This window comes from Syngnathus typhle, linkage group LG1 (genome assembly GCF_033458585.1).
Source record: "Syngnathus typhle isolate RoL2023-S1 ecotype Sweden linkage group LG1, RoL_Styp_1.0, whole genome shotgun sequence".
NCBI lineage: Eukaryota > Metazoa > Chordata > Actinopteri > Syngnathiformes > Syngnathidae > Syngnathus > Syngnathus typhle.
In genome coordinates this window covers 25,502,927-25,521,198 of record NC_083738.1, presented here as the reverse complement: position 1 = coordinate 25,521,198, position 18,272 = coordinate 25,502,927, and the positions used below count along the sequence as shown (strand labels likewise).

Sequence of the window (18,272 nt, the reverse complement as noted above, 5' to 3'; positions counted from 1 at the left end):
TTTTTTAATGACTATGTATAGTAAGACTTTTTTTTAAATGACCACGTATGACCCTAACCCTGAGCTTTGACCCATGGCCTCTAACTCTAACCTTTGATCGCTGATCCTTCACCCCTGACACTTGACCACTGACTCCTGGATTTAGACCCGTGACATTTGACCCCTCACCTTTGGTTCCTGACCCTTCACCACTGACCTTTGACCCCAGACACTAACCGGAACAAAACAATCATGTCTACATGATGTATTGCATAGTAGAGTTTTTTTTTTTTTTCTGGAAAAAAAGGATGTATTTGCAATAAAAATAGAATACGTGAGACATTGTTCATGAATCAAGACACACACAGCCAGAGTTGTTTTGTCAAAGTGAAGTGTAATGTTATGTTACTTACAGTAAGCTTTCTATATACACACACCCAACTTTCCCCCATCCCACACCCTAAACAAACATCTTTTCCTGCTGTTTCTTCTCGGAGACAACAAAAACAAAGTGAGTGAAATTGCTACGTGTGATGCCGCCACTCAGTCAGACTTCTTTGGGATTAAATAAAATAAAACCATACATAAATAAATAAATAAATAAATACATAAATAAGAGAGAGAGAGAGAGAGAGAGAGACAGAGAGAGAGAGAGACAGAGAGAGAGAGAGACAGAGAGAGAGAGACAGAGAGAGAGAGAGACAGAGAGAGACAGAGACAGAGACAGAGACAGAGAGAGAGAGAGAGAGAGAGAGAGAGAGAGAGAGAGAGAGATCAGCAGCATCAATCAAATGCTCCCTGCTTTCTTGCTGTTTTTCTTCTTTTTTTTATTTTATTTTTTTTTGCACTGTGACAAAATAAAATATTTTAACCAAGGCTTTAGCTGACAGGTAGATTATTAAAACAACAAAAAAGACAATCAATTTTGTTTCACTATACATTCAAATGTAAACCCTGTCTCTCTAGCTCACACACGCACGCACACACACACACACACATTCAAATGACGGTGCTCATTGAGTACAAAATAATTATATCATTCAAATCATTTAACTGATATACAGATAAAAGTACCGTTTAAGACAACGGGAAGAACAGTGATCAAATGGTACATCCAAAGTATTGCTAAAGTAAGATGGACGAAAGCACACTTAAGGTGCAGTTGCTCAAGCCAGAGGTCAACTTGTTTTGATGAAATAAAAAAAAAACGTTCCGCTACCAACAAAGAAGAAAAGAGCCACTGGCATCCAGTTGTTTTCCCCTAAAGGGCAGTTGTGTGGAATTTCTGCACACACAATTCCTGTTATCTGCTACACGTGTTTCTTTCAGCACACACTACAGACACGTTATGAATGCACATCGAATGATATAAAGATAGAAAACATCCTCATTGTCATTAGTACTAGCGATAATGATGACGTTTAGATACGGCGCCGTGAAAAGGGGGCGAATCCTCTTTTCACGCCGCCGTACGGAGTAGATTAGTGGGAGAGTAACAAGCAAGGAGAAGGAACTTTGTTGTACTTTACATCATCTCTTGTAAATAAACAATTAATCCGAGTGCGTGGACAGCTTTTTGGAAAACACAAGCGTTGATGATTTGCGTACATGACACACGTTTGATTGAGCCAACTTGAATCTTGTGTCGTGTCGACAGAGACGATCCCGAAAATTGTCCGCTTGCGTGTTTTCGGATCCATTTCTGATTTATTAAGCGGCGCAACTCAGTCCCGGAAAAAAAAGGTACAATCTTGACCTTGTGTACTCTTTGAAAAAAGTAAAAGCAGGAAGAAAAAAAAAAAGCTACCACTTCCGTGACACAAATAAATAAAATATCGATCGGCTTTGTACCTCTATCGATCTTAGATCGCCTGACTTGGCGCCTAGGTGGCACTCTCCCCGGCCTCGGGCCGGTCTGCGCCTGGCGCGGGGCTCGGCTGGTCCCCTTTGTCGTGATGCTCGCGGTCGGCCCGTTCCTCCAGACGTCGCCACAGCTCGGCCTGCTCCCTCTCCCGCTTGACGTCCCTGAGGAGGGTGCACGAATGAGGACAGGCACCGACCGTGCGCCGACCGCTCCGACTTCGACTCACTTTTGTTTCTCCGCCTTATAGGAAGTCGCCAGCTGTTCAAACAGCTCGCCGTTCATTTTCATGAAGGTCTCCAGGATGTCGAAGACGAGCGCCACGATGGGTCTGGGGGGAGACCTTTGCATGTTCAATGTGGTTAGGGGAGCTCCGATTCACAGCTAAAGCCAAACGTCCGTGTGAGCGCCACCTACTGGTTCCATTGCTCCTTGGAGAACGTGTAGAGGCTGGCGAAAACCAGCGGGAGGACAACTTGACAGTTCTCCTCGATCAGACTCAGGATGTATTCGTTGTTCCAAAAATAACAGGCTCGCTCCACCACCTGATGCAGACGCCGGAATGCTTTCGATTCATTTCACACGTTTCAACATCGCCGGTGCTCAAGCTAGCAGTCAATGAAAAATCCAATAGAGACGCTAACAGGAGAAATTATATGAATGAATAAAATGTCGACGATGTTTCCAGGTGATAATAAAAATAACAATAATACATTTCATTTCATTTGGTTGTTCAAAACGCTGACAGGAAATAAAAATGGACCTGGAAGTGAGGACTGGCGATGCAGGCGGCGATCTTTTTGAAGAGCGGCTCCTGCACTCGGACGAACTGAGACGGCTCGATGGCGTCTAGGATCTGCTCCATCTCGCCCAAGAACATCACCTCCTTCCGCGTGCACGTCTTGGGCCAGTATTTTAGCATTCCTCGGATGATCTGAAATAAAAGATCCTACAGTACAGTGGATAGAAAAAGTCTACACACCCCTGTTTTAAATGCTAGCTTTTTGTAATTAAAAAAAAAAAAAAAAAATCAAGACTAAAATAAATTATTTTGTGTTTCACCATAAATATGACCTATGACCCATGGAACTTGTGTGTTGCAGACCCTTTGCTGTATACATTCTCACATATGACTAGGGATGCATTTGAATGACTCTTGGTGGTGCCATTTTCTTTTATAAAATCCCAATCAATTGGCTTTTGAACAGGGGTGTGTCAACTTTTTCTATCCACTGCGTTCTTGGATGATTTTGTACTCTCTCGATGTTGACTCATTGGACAAGCAACGCTCGACATTTCCTCGTCATTGTCAACTGTGAAAAACAAACTTCAACTTACATGTTCGGCGCACGTGGAGTCTTTCTCAATGAACTGCACAATACAGTAGGTCAGCTGGGAAGGACCACACACACACACACACACACACGTACACACACACACAGACACACAAAACAGTTGCGAGCATGAGACACGAGTGTCTTTTTGTTGCGCAATGTCACAAAGCTCTTTTGCACCTGTAAACCTGTGTGCATGTTTGGTGTTCGCCCAGTTGCCGTCGCCACGGCGATTGTGAGCGACAACATTGGGCAAAAACAAGCGAGCGACTTTCTCTGCTCTTCATTTGACGAACGAGGTTATGAGACGTTGTAAAGTTCAAAGAAGAAACAACAAGAAAAACATCGGAAAATAATTGTCAGGATTAGAATAAAACGTGAGGATGGGTCAGGTTATTTGACGTTTTGTTCAAAGTCTTAGCCGGCGTTAAGCCCGCACGGGATAAACACGACGTTTGGATTTTGTTGCCAAGACGGCCTTTTGTGGGAACGGGAGGTCGTTGTCAGGGGAAGGATTACGGAGACAGACGAACTTCCTAAAGGCGGATTTTTTTACGTGTCAGTTTGCATTCGGTGCATTTTCATTCATGAAGAGAAAGCTCGTTTGGATGGCAGCTAAGAAACGCAAGATCGGCTTTTCTATAAAAGCCCTGTTAAGCTGGTCTTTTTTAATTTTTTTATTTCTCGCGGCGTCTCAGAGGGATTTTTGAAGGGAAAAGCACTTAGAGGCGGAATAAATGGAAATGGCGAAAAAATGCGGTTCCAGAATCAAATCCTGAGAGGTTTAGGGGAAAAGGTTCACAGGTAGAATTTCGAGCACTTGTAAGAAATGTTTCCACATTGCAAGCCGCCGTGGGAACGCTATAAACAAACGGAAGCTGTTCTCTTCCTGACGGGGAGTGATGTCACCGCGCAGATTATACGCTTCTCCCCTTCCAACAACATTGTCACCGTTATTATACTCAAAGCACCTATTGAGTCACTGACATGATTAAAAGGTCTTGCACTCATTTCTCACTTTTGTTGGCATTGCCAACAAAAACTCCACCTGAGCCTGGTCCGCACAAGATTCAGTGTAAGAATCAATAAGTGTGTGTGCGTGTGTGTGTGTGTGTGTGTGTGTGTGTGTAGACAGGACTGGGAGATGTGTCATCACTTTCTGTATAACAATCAAATTTTGTGACAATAATAAAAAAAAAAAAACAGGCAAAATCAAACATTATGACCACATTCACAACAATTGTTTCTCTCACACACACACACACACGCGCACACACACACGCACACACACACACGCACACACACACCATCATCATCATCATCATCATCATCGGCAGTCACTCGGAACGAGTATGACGGTCTTCTTTTCAGGGTCGTCTACTTGTGGGTCCGCAGGTGGGCGTAGAGGCCGATCCGGGATCCACATATTTTTGTGCAGTGTGGGCAGGGGAAAGTGGCGGTGGGTTGTGGTCGTGCTGGAGCCAGTTTTTGTCTTTCCTTTCGGAGTTGTCGTTTGGTTTCTGCGACACGGCGGAGTTCCTTTTCGTGATGTGCTGCACCTTCTTGCACCGCTGCCCTCCAGCAGTTCCTGTTCAAGGCGATGCGCTCCCAGTCCCGAGATGTTATTTGGAATTTCTTGAGATTGGTCTTGAGGTTGTCCTTAAAACGTTTCTTTTGCCCGCCCGGGGCTCGCGGACCTCTCTCCAGCTGGGAGTATAACATCTGTTTGGGGAGGCGGGTGTCAGCCATGCGGATGAGATGTCCTGTCCATCGGAGTTGGTGCTGCATTATTAAGGTGGTGATGCTCGGTATCCTGGCTTCCTCCAGAACGCTGATGTTTGTGCGTCTGTCCTCCCATTTGATCCGGAGTATTTTCCTCAAGGTTCTCTGGTGGTGTTGTTCAAGAGCTCTTAGGTGCCTGCTGTAGGTTGTCCATGACTCTGCCCCGTAAAGTAAGGTGGGGAGAACCACAGCTTTGTAAACCAGGAGCTTGGTGTCAACCCGGAGGTCTCGGTCTTCGAAGACTCTTTTCCGGAGTCTGGCATACGCTCCACTGGCACAGCTCAGGCGATGGTTGACCTCGGAGTCAATGTCCGCTTTGGAGGAGAGAAAACAGCCGAGGTAGGGGAAATGGTGAACATAATCAAGTGCAGTGTTGTCCACATTTATGATGGGCGGAGTAGATGGCTGGTTGGGTGGGGGTTGATGTAGCACCTGGGTCTTCTTGATGTTCACGGTCAGACCCAGGGCTCTGTATGCCTTAGCAAAGGAGTTCAGGATGCCCTGGAGGTCTTCTGCAGAGTGTGCTGCTATGACATTATCGTCTGCATACTGGAGCTCCACGACCGTGGTGGTTCTGATCTTGGTTTTGGCTTTGAACCTGTTAAGGTTGAAGAGCCTGCCATCAGTCCTGTACCATATTGGGATTCCGTGTGGTAGTTCTTTGTTGATGAGGTGGAGTATGGCGGCAATGAAGACAGAGAACAGGGTGGGTGCAATAATGCATCCCTGTTTGACCCCTGTCTCTACAGTGAAAGGCTCAGTCAAAGAGCTGTTATTGAGCACTGTGGCTGTCATTCCGTCATGTAATAAACGCAGTATTCTGACGTATTTGTCCGGGCAACCATACCTCAGAAGGATGCTCCATAGGGCCTGGCGATCCACCGTGTCAAAGGCTTTTGTAAGGTCTATGAAAGCCATGAACAAAGGCTGTTTATGCTCACGGCATTTCTCCTGGAGTTGGCGTGCTGTAAAAATCATGTCTGCAGTGCCTCTAGATGGGCGAAAACCGCACTGCGATTCTGGGAGAATTTCCTCAGACAGTGGCAGTAGGCGATTGGCAAGAACACGAGCAAGTACTTTGCCAACTGTTGAAAGGAGCGAGATGCCCCTATAGTTTCCGCAATCCGCTTTGTCCCCTTTCTTGAAAATGGTCACTATCAGAGCATCCCTGTGCTCCGAGGGGAGTACTTCTTTTTCCCAGACCTTCAGAAAGAGGGAATGGAGGTGGCGCTGGAGCTCTAGTCCACCTTCCTTTAGGACCTCAGCTGGGATCCCATCTGGCCCAGAGGCCTTGTTGTTCTTCAGGCTCCTGATGGCATCTTGGACCTCTACTAAAGTGGGAGGTTCACCCATGTCTTCCCTGATGGGACTCTGAGGGATGTGACTGAGGAAATCTGACTGAGTTGTGCTGTCACGGTTGAGGAGTTCCTGAAAGTGCTCTCTCCACCGGTTGTTTATGGACTCATTGTCCTTCAACAGCTCCTGCCCGTCTTTAGAGCGTAGGGGGTTTTGGCCGCGATGGCTTGGGCCGTAGACAGCCTTAGTAGCGCTGAAAAAGCCTCTGGTGTCACCAGAGTCTGCCAAACTCTGGATTTCCAGTGCCCTTTCTGTCCACCAGGAGTTTTTAATCTGGACGTCAGCCTTGGCTTTGGAGTGGGCCTGTCTCTTTGCTGTGCAGGTGATGTCATTTTGCCAGACACGAAAGGTTTCCCTTTTCTTGGAGATGAGCTGTTCTATCTCTGTGTCGTTCTCATCAAACCAGTCCTGATGCTTTCTGGCCTTGTACCCGAGAGTGGCACGGCAGGTGTCGAGGATGGAAGACTTGAGCAGGCTCCAGTGTTTTTCGATGTCCTCAGGGTATTCCTGAATGAGGCTTTCTCCAAGAGAGGCCTGAAACAGCTGCAGGGTGGCAGTGTTGTTCAGGGCCTCGAGGTTTAGTCTCTGCCGGCTCAGCTTCTTTTGGAGTCTCCTCTTCCTCTTGAGTCTGATGGACATCGTGGATCGTATCAGGCGGTGATCTGTCCAGCAGGCCTCTGAATCCATCATGGCTTTTGTGATGGTCACGTCGCGCTGATCCCTGGCTCTGACAATGACATAGTCAATAAGATGCCATTGTTTAGAGCGAGGGTGTCTCCATGAACCCTTGAGTTTGTTCTTCTGGCGAAAGATGGTATTTGTGATGGTAAGGTCATATTGAGCACATTTGCTAAGAAGCAAAACCCCGTTGGAGTTGATGTTTCCAATGCCTTCCTTTCCAATGGTGCCCTTCCAGAGGTGGTGGTCCCGGCCCACTCTGGCATTGAAATCTCCCAGTATAATAATCTTGTCCTCTTTGGGGATTTTTGACAATACATCATCCAGACAGGCATAGAAGGCCTCTTTTTTGTCCTCATCGGAAGCAAGGGTAGGTGCATAAGCACTAAGAACTGTTGCCGTCTGGTTGTTGACCAGCACCAGACGGAGGGTCATCAGGCGCTCACTGATTCCCACAGGGAGTTCAGAGAGCTGACTGATCAGTTGGTTCTTGATGGCAAAACCAACCCCATGGATCCTAGGCTCATCTGTGGCCTTTCCTTTCCAAAAGAAAGTGTATCCACCCTTTTCCTCCTTCAGATGACCTTCCTCTGCCCGCCGGGTTTCTGAAAGAGCAGCTATGTCAATCCGGCATCTTCTCAGTTCCCTGGCAATGATGGCGGTTCTCCTCTCCGGCCTATCACTGGTTACACTGTCCATTAGTGTGCGCACATTCCATGCTCCAAAATTCATGTTTTTGTGGTTTCGACCGCATATTGGTGATCCCTCTGAACGCGGTAATCCAGTCGGGAGGTTTGAGGCAGGCTATGTTTAGGGCACCTTTTCTAGCCCCTTCTCTATCAGGGGTGAGCAGAGTGGATCCTAAAAAGGGCTGCTCAGTCGTGGATGCAGCTACCGAAGAGCTCTATCTGCCTCGGTCCAGGAGCCCAACGATCATCTAACATCCACCGCCTGATGTGCCAGCTTGTGACTAGGGGCTTCCAGACTTCACAATCCTGCCCCCGTTGCCACTTACTGGTCGCCACAGGACTTTAATCCGGGATGTAAGGTGGATTCCCTGAAAAAGACGCCTGTGCGTGACTTTGTTTAAAGTGGGGAGACTGGTGCACAGACAGTCACCACACTGTCCTTGACAGATCGGGGTCAGAGTCCAGTGGCAAGGAGACCAAGACGACTGGTGACCCTTTTCTGCTGCAGCCTTCATCCGCCTTCCCAGCCGTTGTGACGCCACCCCTCAGGTCAGCCATCATCCTCCGCCTGGTCCACCGTTGAGGTCTTCACTATTTACCCATAGCTGGAGCTGTTTACCCACAGCCGGGACAGTGGTTGATGGGCAGTAGGGCGTGTCCACACACCGGTGGGCCTACATGCCACATCTCTGGGGCCCACTGCTGCTCCGAGATCCTGCACAACTTAGCCTGGGACCGCAAGGTGCCAGTTACCGTGTGTGGCCACGAGGAGGCGTGTGCAAGTCTTGGCAATGGAGAGGCTGTGTACCGGCTGAGGAGACTTACACACTCGGCTCCTCTTTTCACCCCCGGAAACAGAGGGCTAGCCGGTGGCGGTAGCTGAAAGCAGAAAAGTGGCAAGCAGAGGCAGCATGCAGCATGCACAAACTACAGGCACTACTACTCCAACACTACTGCACTGACGCATCACACGCCCTGTGCGCTGATGGAACACACACACACACACGCACACACACACACACACACATTCAGGGAAGAAGAGAGACATCCACACTCACACAAACACACACAGACTGAACAGAAACACGCACACATGCAGACAAAGACGTGCGCACAAAATACACAAAAACAAACACACACACTGACGTGCAGAAAGAGAGACAGGGAGAAACGAACGCAGCAACACACTCACTCAGTCACACGGTGAGACTCAGACACAAAATGCATTTTGATGACATCTAGTGGCCGATTAGTGTTATCACCAAAAAGTCAGTGACTCAACTGACAGGGAAAAAAACATTCTCGTCCAAATGAATGAAAGCCCTGTGAGCGAAAAATGTAACGGAATCGGAGCGTGACTGACCGGCGCGTGGAAGACGGACAAAGACTTTGCCGTGTGCAGCGGGATGAGAACCCGAACCAGGAACTGCTTGTGTTCGGCCTTCAAGGGCTGAGCGAAGCCGTTGATGATGCTGGCGGGCGACACAAAAGCCAAAATTAGCACCAGCTCTTGGTAAAGAACATTTGCTCGATATTCATTAAGTCCCACGCCAAGAAATTGGGGACTTTGCATTCCATTACAAGCTAGAGGAGCTCCGCCCCTTTATGGCGGCGTGACGTCGGCTCATCCGTCTTTCCTCCGGCGTGTCCTCCTTCATCCATAATCTCCAGCGTGGGCGGGGCTATGAATAGTAGCAACATGACTGCCAGCCTCTCTCTTCTCCCTCTACCTTGGCTTCCAACGTTTTTCTCACGTCTAAATTTTTTTTTGCCATTTGTTCCTGAACTCAAATCATCTTTCCCACTGATTTGAACGGAAATGCCATCGATGCTCAGCTCCTCTCTCAGCTCCTCGCTGCAGCAGTTATATTAAGTCGCTCGTCGTAGAGGATAAAGAATAGATGCCTGCGCGTAATGTGATATTGACTGTCACGCGGTGCGTTACGATATCACCACATGGATGCTAACTGTTAGCACCTATGGAGTTTTTCATTGTACGTTGGCAACAAGGTAACAGAAGCTAAAGCAGTCGTTTTTGTGCTCACCTGCCGAGGATCTCCAACAACTCCGCGACGCCGTTAAATTGCTCAGCCTCATAAATGAACCTGGACAACAAATATCACTATTATTATTCAGAAAGGGCTTGAGAATTGGCAGAAAGCGGACCGGTACCTGAGGAAGATGTTATTGATCTGCTTGCGGATATAGGCTCGCAGGCCGAGAAGTTTTCCATACATGCGGTGTAAAATGGTCTTGAGGTACTCCCTCTCCCTGGGGTCCTCGCTATCAAAAAGTTCCAGGAGCTAAACACATAGTAAACGGTTGTGCTGGTGGTCTGTCTGGAACAGCGTGGGAAGGACAGATTACCTGAAATACGAATTTCTGGTCCACGTAGCGCTTGGCCACGGAGGGCTTGAAATCAGGACTTTCCAAGAAGCGCAAGAAGAATTCGTACACCAGCTAGGAAAGAGGCGCAAATTTTGTTCACTTCTTCGGACACTTTGTGACAAGATGGAGTCTACCTGAAGATGTGGCCAGGAGGCCTCTTGCGGGGGGTCGTCCTCTTCCGGGTCAAACTCGGGATTCTCGCAGGGTGGGAGACAGCGGAAGATATTGTCGGATATCTGCGATGAAAGACAAAAGTAGATGGCGGAAATGAGCTGACAGGGGAGAGAAGATGAGCGAGGGCGTTCTCCCGCCGTACCATCTTAATGGCCTCCGGGTACAGTGGCTCGATGAGGACTCCTTTGCTGGTGGCCACGTTCTCCACCAGCTCGTTGAGCGCCGCCCGCTTGATCTCCTTCCCGTTTAGGTCGGCCACGCAGTCCAGGAAGTCAAAGGTCACGCAGCACTGCTGCAACTTCTTGCTGAAGAGGTCGTGGTATTCAGCGGCGGGGGCGTCTGCCGACCGGTAAACCATACAAGAAGACCGAGAACAGGTTTTTGCCGTGATGTACCACATAACACAAGAGCAACCTACGTTTTGAACACAACCAGATCCTCAGTTATAACAGGGTGTGTACACTTATGCAAAGACATAGTTCATTTATTTGTATTCCCCCTCCATAGAATATTTATTTTTGTCAATTGGGTTTCACAGGTTTGAAATTCCTTACCTTTTTTTTTTTTTTTTTTAAGTATCACAAAACCCTTTCAAACAGGGGGTGTAGACTTTTGCTATCCGTTGTAAAATGAGGCAAATATTCAAATGCTCAATCGTATGACTTCAGACAGCTTTTTTTTTTTTTTTTTGCTTCCAAGAGACCTCTACTTTATTAGCCGTGCTTTATTTGTTGATGTTCATTAGATGGTGCCTCGATGTGTATTAATGGTACAAGATTAAAAAATAAACAGTTTAAGTTCATTTAAATTCAAATAAAGACCGAGACTAAGCTAAATCATTTCAAAACTTTTTCCGCCGTTAATCAGACTTATACTCTTAACAACTTAAGTGATTTTTTTAAAGTGATTTAAAAACAGACCATGCACAAGTGTTCACACCCTCTTAATGGAACACTGACACCTGCATTTAAAGCAGGGGTAGGCAACTCGGGTCCTGGATGGCCGTTGTCCTGCTGCATGTCCTGCTGCAGGTCTCCCTGTTACAACACACCTGATTCAAATCTGATCATTTGAATCAGGTGTGTTGCAATACTAGTAACACTAGCACTAGCACTAGCAATGTTAACTTTAGAAGGAAATTGACCGGCAACAATTGGATGACTGACAAATGATCTGTGTGTTGTGTGGTGCGGACTGACCTTTGAGAAGGGGCAATGGCGTAAGCTCCACCAGGGAGCTCTGGTAGCGGAAGTTTGACGAGCTAGGGGACCTCCTTCGGCGCGCCCTGCGGATGGAGCGTCGCACGAAGCCGTCCACTTTCTCCGCTGACGGCACCGAGAAGCTGCTGGTGGGTGAGGACGGACTGGACGGGGGGAGCTTGGTGGTCTCCATGGTTGGGGGGTATGGGGTGGGGGGCTCACCAAATACGGGTGATGGGGGGCCTCGGAATCACAGATGGGACAAGGTGAGGAAGGGAATCTTCTGGGACTTGTGGGGGACAATGATGTCAAAACTCGCACGATGAATGAACGGCAGTCCTGCTGGTCCTGATCCTAGTCCACATCCGAACACGTACGCTCCTGATAAACGAGCCTGCAGGTTGTGGTTTTAAGTGCAATCCGGGCCCACCTCGGGCTCCTCGTCAAGCACCTCGAGGCTCGTCTCCTTTGCTCCAGGCCTCCCTCGGATGCTGGTCCTGATGCTCGCCGTCCTCCAGACGCGCGCGCAGATCAGGGCGGGGGAAGGAAGCCTCACCTCGCCGCGCGACTCCCCTCCGTCTGGCTGGACGACGAGACGAGGCTTTCCTGGCAGTGGCAGCCAAAGAGACCAAATCAAAACTCGGAAATGTTCTTTGTGAGACAATAGCGATGGGCTCTCCGTCCTTCGCAAGTCGTTCTTCGAAGCGGGCAAGGCTCAACCGCTCAGGTTCGACTGCTCATCGTTAAGCTAGACGCTAGCAAGGACCACGCCGGAAATACACGATCTACTCTTTCACAATTACACGTAAAGAAACGTGTGGGAAATCATTGGAAGCCGTCAAAATGAGAAGAAAACAAAACACTAGGTGCATGGTAGTTAGTCCGAATCGAAAGCGACCCACTGCGTCTGCTTGAAATACTTTTGATAAGCACTCTGAACCAAGTTGAGGTTTTATTTTGAAACGACAAGGCCAGACGACGTAGGATCTCAACCTGAAAACTTTGACTTGATGCAGGAGGAGACGAGGCTCCATCCATACTGCGGATGACGCTATAGCAGACGGAGAGATGGATGGAGTTATTCATGTCATTCTGCATATAAGATCATCGTTTAATGAGCTTCAGCGGGTAAACTTTTAAAATATTTTTTTTGTATCGTTTTTGGGGCTGATCAGACTGTCAATTTAGTTTGATCTAAAAAGCACTGTCAACAGTGTCAACACTGCACATAAGATCGAACATAAAATGCAAGAAGTGATGTAACCATTTTAAGACAGCATTATGAAATAATTAATTCAACGTTATTTATAGAACACTTTAAAAACGACCAGAGCCGCAGAGAAAATTCTGTAGCTACGTATAAAGTAATAATCGGAAGTATAAACACAATAAATTAACTGAGTGAAAACAATTGCACACTAAAACAATGCCAAGTCTCATGTTGAGTCAAAAGCCAAAGAATAAAAAAGTTTTATGAACATATATTACATGCCTATTAATTCATTATCTGGTAATAATTTAAGAACTAGAAAAACTGTCCACTTCTGCTCCAGGAATGTGTAACTTACTTGGTAGTAGTCGCAAGCATGTGGTCTATCCCAAGTCAATGTTCTAGAATTTTCTTAGGGGACTGACAGCACTGAAGATAAACATTTTATTTTAAAACGGGGTCTAAAAAAAATAAAAATACAAAACAGGTTGACACAACCCAATTGAGACACACAACAACCATACAATTAAAATAAACTCCAATAAAAAATTTCAAGCTGACAGGAAATTTGGAACTTCAAACATGGCAGGTACAGTGTTTTTTGTTTGTTTTGTTCTTCTCCTGTTTTTAAGAACATCAATTTAACAAAATTGGGGACCAGGGGAAAATAAATCAGTTGCCCTGTTTTCATCAACAGAATCCCAATCAATTTGGCTCTTCTTCACATCATCTTGTGGTGTTGGTTTCCAGTGACATTCCTGAGGAACTCCAACCAACAGTTGGGATGGAAATGCACAATTTGTAGTCCCGTGATCTGTTTGACTACTTCCTGTATCAGCACAAAAACGAAACAATAGCAGCTAAGACTTCTCGATTCACTTGGACCACAATTTAAGACAGCGCTCCTTTGGTGCAGTACAGCTGGAAGAGAGTTCGACTCAAAGCGGGACCCAGGTTCCTCGGGAAACAAAGTGGCACATTTTTATTGTCTTTCGAGGAAATGGTTTGTGTTATTAGAATGAACATTTCAAATAGCAATGCTATTGGCCAACCTGTTGAGCCTCCCGCATGGAATGGCGGACAGCAGCTTCTCCTTGCCTGCTTCGCTTGCACACTGGCCGTAGGCCGCCAGGAGACTTAAGGGAGGAAGATTCAAGATCAGCAGCTCACTTTTGTCCTCCGAGGAGTTCACAAAGCGAACCAAGTACCTGTGGGGCGTGTTGTATCGCTCCAGGATGGCCGCCGCTTTGTCTGCGGACAAGCCGCTCACTTGCATCAACTGTCTGGCAAAGGCTTCACGTACTGTCTGACTCTAAAACGGAGGCGGGGCGTCGGTCGGTTAAAGTGCCGAGCGCGACCCCGGGATCTAGGCGGCTCACCTTGTTCTTGACGGCGCCGTGGTTAAACTCGGCGAAAGACTGGAGGGAGCACAAGGGCGCGTTGTGGTCACGGGGGTCCTGGTCACCGTTCAGCTCGCGAGAGTAACACACCAGTGTGCGCTTCTGAGGATTTCAGGTCATATGCTTGAACAAGACACAATCATTTTGTTTCCATTTTTTAGCTAATGTTTTTGCTAATATTTGTATTTTGCCAGTTTAAGAATTTGACTTTTTTTTTTTATTAGTTTTTCAGCTTTCAAATTTTTTGTTTGGATTTCTGTATATTTTTCTAATATTTGTATTTTAACAAAACATTTTTGGGGGGGTTTTACTTAACGGCAGTTTGAGAATGAGAGAATTATGGTCTGACCTGGTAGAGTTTGCTGAGGTGAGTGGTCATGAAAGCCAGGTAGGCGGCCGATTCCCTGATGTCGCACACCCGTTTGACGAAGAAGCCATCTACCACTTGCGTGTTGACCACGGCCTGCTGCAGCGTCATTTCGGGGAGACTCAGCTGGGATGCCGCCTTCCCGTGTCCCTCCACCAGGTAGATGGGCCTGCGTAGGCCGCACCTCTTCAGGCGAAACTGACAGGGACACGGCGTGTTATGCCTCTGTTTTAGAGTCAGACAGTACGTGAAGCCTTTGCCAGACAGTTGATGCAAGTGAGCGGCTTGTCCGCAGACAAAGCGGCGGCCATCCTGGAGCGATACAACACGCCCCACAGGTACTTGGTTCGCTTTGTGAACTCCTCGGAGGACAAAAGTGAGCTGCTGATCTTGAATCTTCCTCCCTTAAGTCTCCTGGCGGCCTACGGCCAGTGTGCAAGCGAAGCAGGCAAGGAGAAGCTGCTGTCCGCCATTCCATGCGGGAGGCTCAACAGGTTGGCCAATAGCATTGCTATTTGAAATGTTCATTCTAATAACACAAACAATTTCCTCAAAAGACAATAAAAATGTGCATTTACGATGGAACTTCCATTTTTGTTCTCAATCTGCTCCAGGCAATTTGCATGCTTTTATTCTGACAGGATGTGTCACACAAGCTTAAATTGTTCAATGTTGTTTTGGTATGTAAAGTAATATATTGGGTTCAACCTGTAAATAAAATTGTTCTTAGCTGACCTTCTGTTCCCGGAAACGTCCGTCGATGATGCTACCACACAGGTCATCCATCCGCTTCCTTTCAATGATGTAATCGAGGACCAGCTCTCTGCCTGCGCTTGCTCGCGAGTGACCTGAACAATCTTTAATGTTACCGAGGACACTCAGAGGCAGGCTGGCCGGACGAGAGCAGAAATCCCACCTGACGCGGACGTGACCTTTTCCCGGGCCACCCACAGGAAGTCGCCCACGTTGAGCTTCCTGATGTCAAAGTTGACGCCTCTCCTTCGGAGCTCAGTGACCAGCTCCTGCTTGCAGTTGCGGCTCCCACTGCGGGCGCACCGATGCGTGAAGAGAAGTGGCGGGCTAACGAGATGACAACGCGGCCTTTTGGGCCGCAGGTGCGCTCACCCGGTCGTCTCGCTGACGTCCACGCAAAGGACGATGTCGAAGGTGCCGGCCAGTAGGCGTTCTCCGCTTGACGTCTTGCACTTCGGCCTGATACAAACACTTGGCTCATTTAATAGCTCCCCATTTTAAAATAAGAAAAATGTAAGTGATTGCAAATTGCGCTCCCAAGCTACCACTAGAGGGTGCTCATTTTACTCACGTACTTACTCTACTGTGTCTTTGTCGACGTCATCCTCATCACTCACAGTGAGGTCCACGGCCACAGGACAACCTTCCTCTTCCTCTTTATCGTCCTCCAGAGGCGCCTCAGAGGTACACGCCACCGAATCCAGACGCCGCGCCAAAGACACGCCTTCCTCCGTCAGAGAGTAGCTGACAGGACGACATGCCAGTCAGTCATCGACAGACAAAAATTTGCAACTAAAATATTTTCAATTTTGTCAAAGTATTTTTGCTCTTTTTTCCCCTGATATTTTTGTAGCGCTCTGTTGTGAATATTTTGTTTCATTTTACTTTTTGTTTTTTAATTTATATATTAGTAATTTGTGGTTTGTGTATTTTCCCATCTACTATTCCATGACAATGAGTGAAAGGTACCGTGCGGGATTGTGCGTCTTCATCAGCAGGTTCCTCTTGATCAGGGTGGCGACTGCCGACCAGGCGGCGTATTTACTTCCGATCTCCGGCTATGGGCGGAGAAAGCGGAGACGTCTTGACTTGCCTTGGCACGCTTCAAGAAGTCAATCTGGAAATGCGGACGCTGAGCGGGACTGACCACGGTGAAGGATTTCTGGCAGAGATGCTGCGCTTGGGTCTGCAACTCCATCTTGAACATGAAACCTTTACTGCCCGCCGCCTGCGCTCAGACACGGCGTTTGCTAAGTCAGTTGAAAAAATCAAGAGACCGGCGGAATCGTGATAACATTACCTGCGAGTGTCTATAAAGGGTGAGTAGCACAGCGTAACCGCCGGATCCTTTTTGGGGCGCGTACTCCCTCTTCTTCCTCTTGGTCGCTCCTCTTTCTCTTTTCTGATCCTGGGTCCATTTACACAGAAAAGCATCACAGAAGGAAACATTTTATGCTTTTGTTTTCTGGATGAAGAGTAAAGAACGCTAATGGAGGCAGTACTTTGCAGGGCACTGAATACGCAGGTCGGAATGCCACGTGTCGTTTCACTGAAAAGACAGATGTTTTGAATCGTGTCACCTTTCTGCTGGGACCTGGACTCTTGTCGTCGGCGCGGGCGGGAGGCGACACTTCTCTGCCGACGGCTGTGTGCTCACCTGAGGAGAGGATGAGGTCAAGTCAAAATGATATTTTTGTCTGTTTCCTATCATAGAATGTTGTGCTTTTTTTTTAATTTAACTTATTGTCATATTTATGAACTTGTGCAAAATGGTTGTACCATTTCATCTAGTAGTTTTATATATATATATTTTTTTATTTTCCTATATTTTAATTTTTTTAACCCTTAATAATTTATATTTTAAGTCAATTTTATGTTTGTTGTGATATTTGTGTAGGTTTGTGCCCAATATTTAATTTTTTTTATCAAATATTTTTGTAGTTTCATCTGGAATTTTGTATTAATTTATTTGTCTTTGTTGGAATACGTGTTCTGTATGTGTATTTCTGTCTTTTTCAATCTAATATTTCTGTATATTCTGTTTAATACTGCATTTTGCATGTTGGTGTAATATTTGCGTGTTTTTTTTTATTCTGGATTTCTACCAATCAACTGTTGAACTGTACTGAATAAATCAATTTGTTTTTAAATACAACAAAATCGGAGTGAAAAACAAATCATCAGAGTAATTGCGTATGTTCTGTACAACTCACCGCACTCTCTGTAGTGTTGTTGCAGCTTTGAGTCCAGGATCTTGCATATGCCGTCTCCAAAGTTCTGCAGAATTTTCGCCTCTCTGGCATCCCGAAGCGGAAGAGGATATTTATTCAGAGAATTGATGGCCTTAAAAACAAACACACAAACAACAACGGTTGGCTATTTTACCCCCGATTAATTTAAAAGGGACTCGAGTAAATCTGATTAAAATTGGAACTGTTTGTATTTATTTTAATTTAGAGGTCGTTTCACAAGGTGGAGTTGGTTGGCTAAGTAAACATTTAAATATTTTTCTCTGTATTTCATAATATATACTGCCCAAATTTTGCTCTGAGAAGAAATACAAGCAGAAACTCTGTACCTTCTGGTAAGTGTACTGGATCTTCTGGCCTTTCTCCTTGGCCTCGTCTCGGAGTTCCGTGAGCCATTTGAGGAATAGCGGGTTCGGGCACGCAGGCAGGGCACGTTTACGGCCCATCACAACCGGTTCGGGGGCGGACATGTCGCTGGATGAGCCGTGGAATGCATAAAGTGACACAGTTGGCGACTAATTACACTGTGTCAAGAACGGACTAGTTGTGGTGTTTGGGATAAGGACTGCTTCTCTGTCCGCACTTTACCGACAATATTAATTCGGGATAATCATCAAACATACTATTTTAATGTTAACTAAATTCACCATCCGCTCTAGTCCAATCGGAAGTCTCGTTGACATTACTTCCTGGTTTGTCACGAAGAAGAAGGCGGATGAGATAACCCAGCTAAGCGCAATGGCAACATTGCCACCTAGCGGTAATTCTCTGAACTAGCATTAACATTTGTAAACAAAGCATGTTATTCTGTATTTCGCACACCATTACATTATTTTCAAATAAGTCTATGTAA

The 18,272-nt window shown here is 46.6% G+C and overlaps 2 protein-coding genes across 2 annotated transcripts; both read right to left on the bottom strand.

The window, feature by feature from the left end:
- Positions 1-719: 719 nt before the first annotated feature.
- ppp2r5b (protein phosphatase 2, regulatory subunit B', beta) lies at positions 720-12,224 on the bottom strand. The gene is made up of 12 exons (XM_061302660.1): positions 11,441-12,224; positions 10,384-10,580; positions 10,202-10,303; positions 10,047-10,139; positions 9,852-9,982; positions 9,725-9,784; positions 9,043-9,151; positions 3,179-3,232; positions 2,604-2,774; positions 2,258-2,385; positions 2,070-2,183; positions 720-2,004 (listed from the first exon to the last, which is right to left on the bottom strand). The coding sequence occupies exons 1-12, from the start codon at positions 11,631-11,633 to the stop codon at positions 1,863-1,865; spliced, it is 1,494 nt and encodes a 497-aa protein (XP_061158644.1). The 5' UTR covers positions 11,634-12,224; the 3' UTR covers positions 720-1,862.
- Positions 12,225-13,080: 856 nt separating this feature from the next.
- mus81 (MUS81 structure-specific endonuclease subunit) lies at positions 13,081-18,132 on the bottom strand. Its single transcript, XM_061302064.1, has 15 exons — positions 17,749-18,132; positions 17,384-17,513; positions 16,751-16,827; positions 16,471-16,578; positions 16,318-16,398; positions 16,140-16,228; positions 15,750-15,914; positions 15,543-15,629; positions 15,334-15,461; positions 15,153-15,265; positions 14,400-14,615; positions 14,030-14,152; positions 13,859-13,962; positions 13,703-13,786; positions 13,081-13,608 (listed from the first exon to the last, which is right to left on the bottom strand). The coding sequence occupies exons 1-15, from the start codon at positions 17,887-17,889 to the stop codon at positions 13,542-13,544; spliced, it is 1,713 nt and encodes a 570-aa protein (XP_061158048.1). The 5' UTR covers positions 17,890-18,132; the 3' UTR covers positions 13,081-13,541.
- Positions 18,133-18,272: the final 140 nt, after the last annotated feature.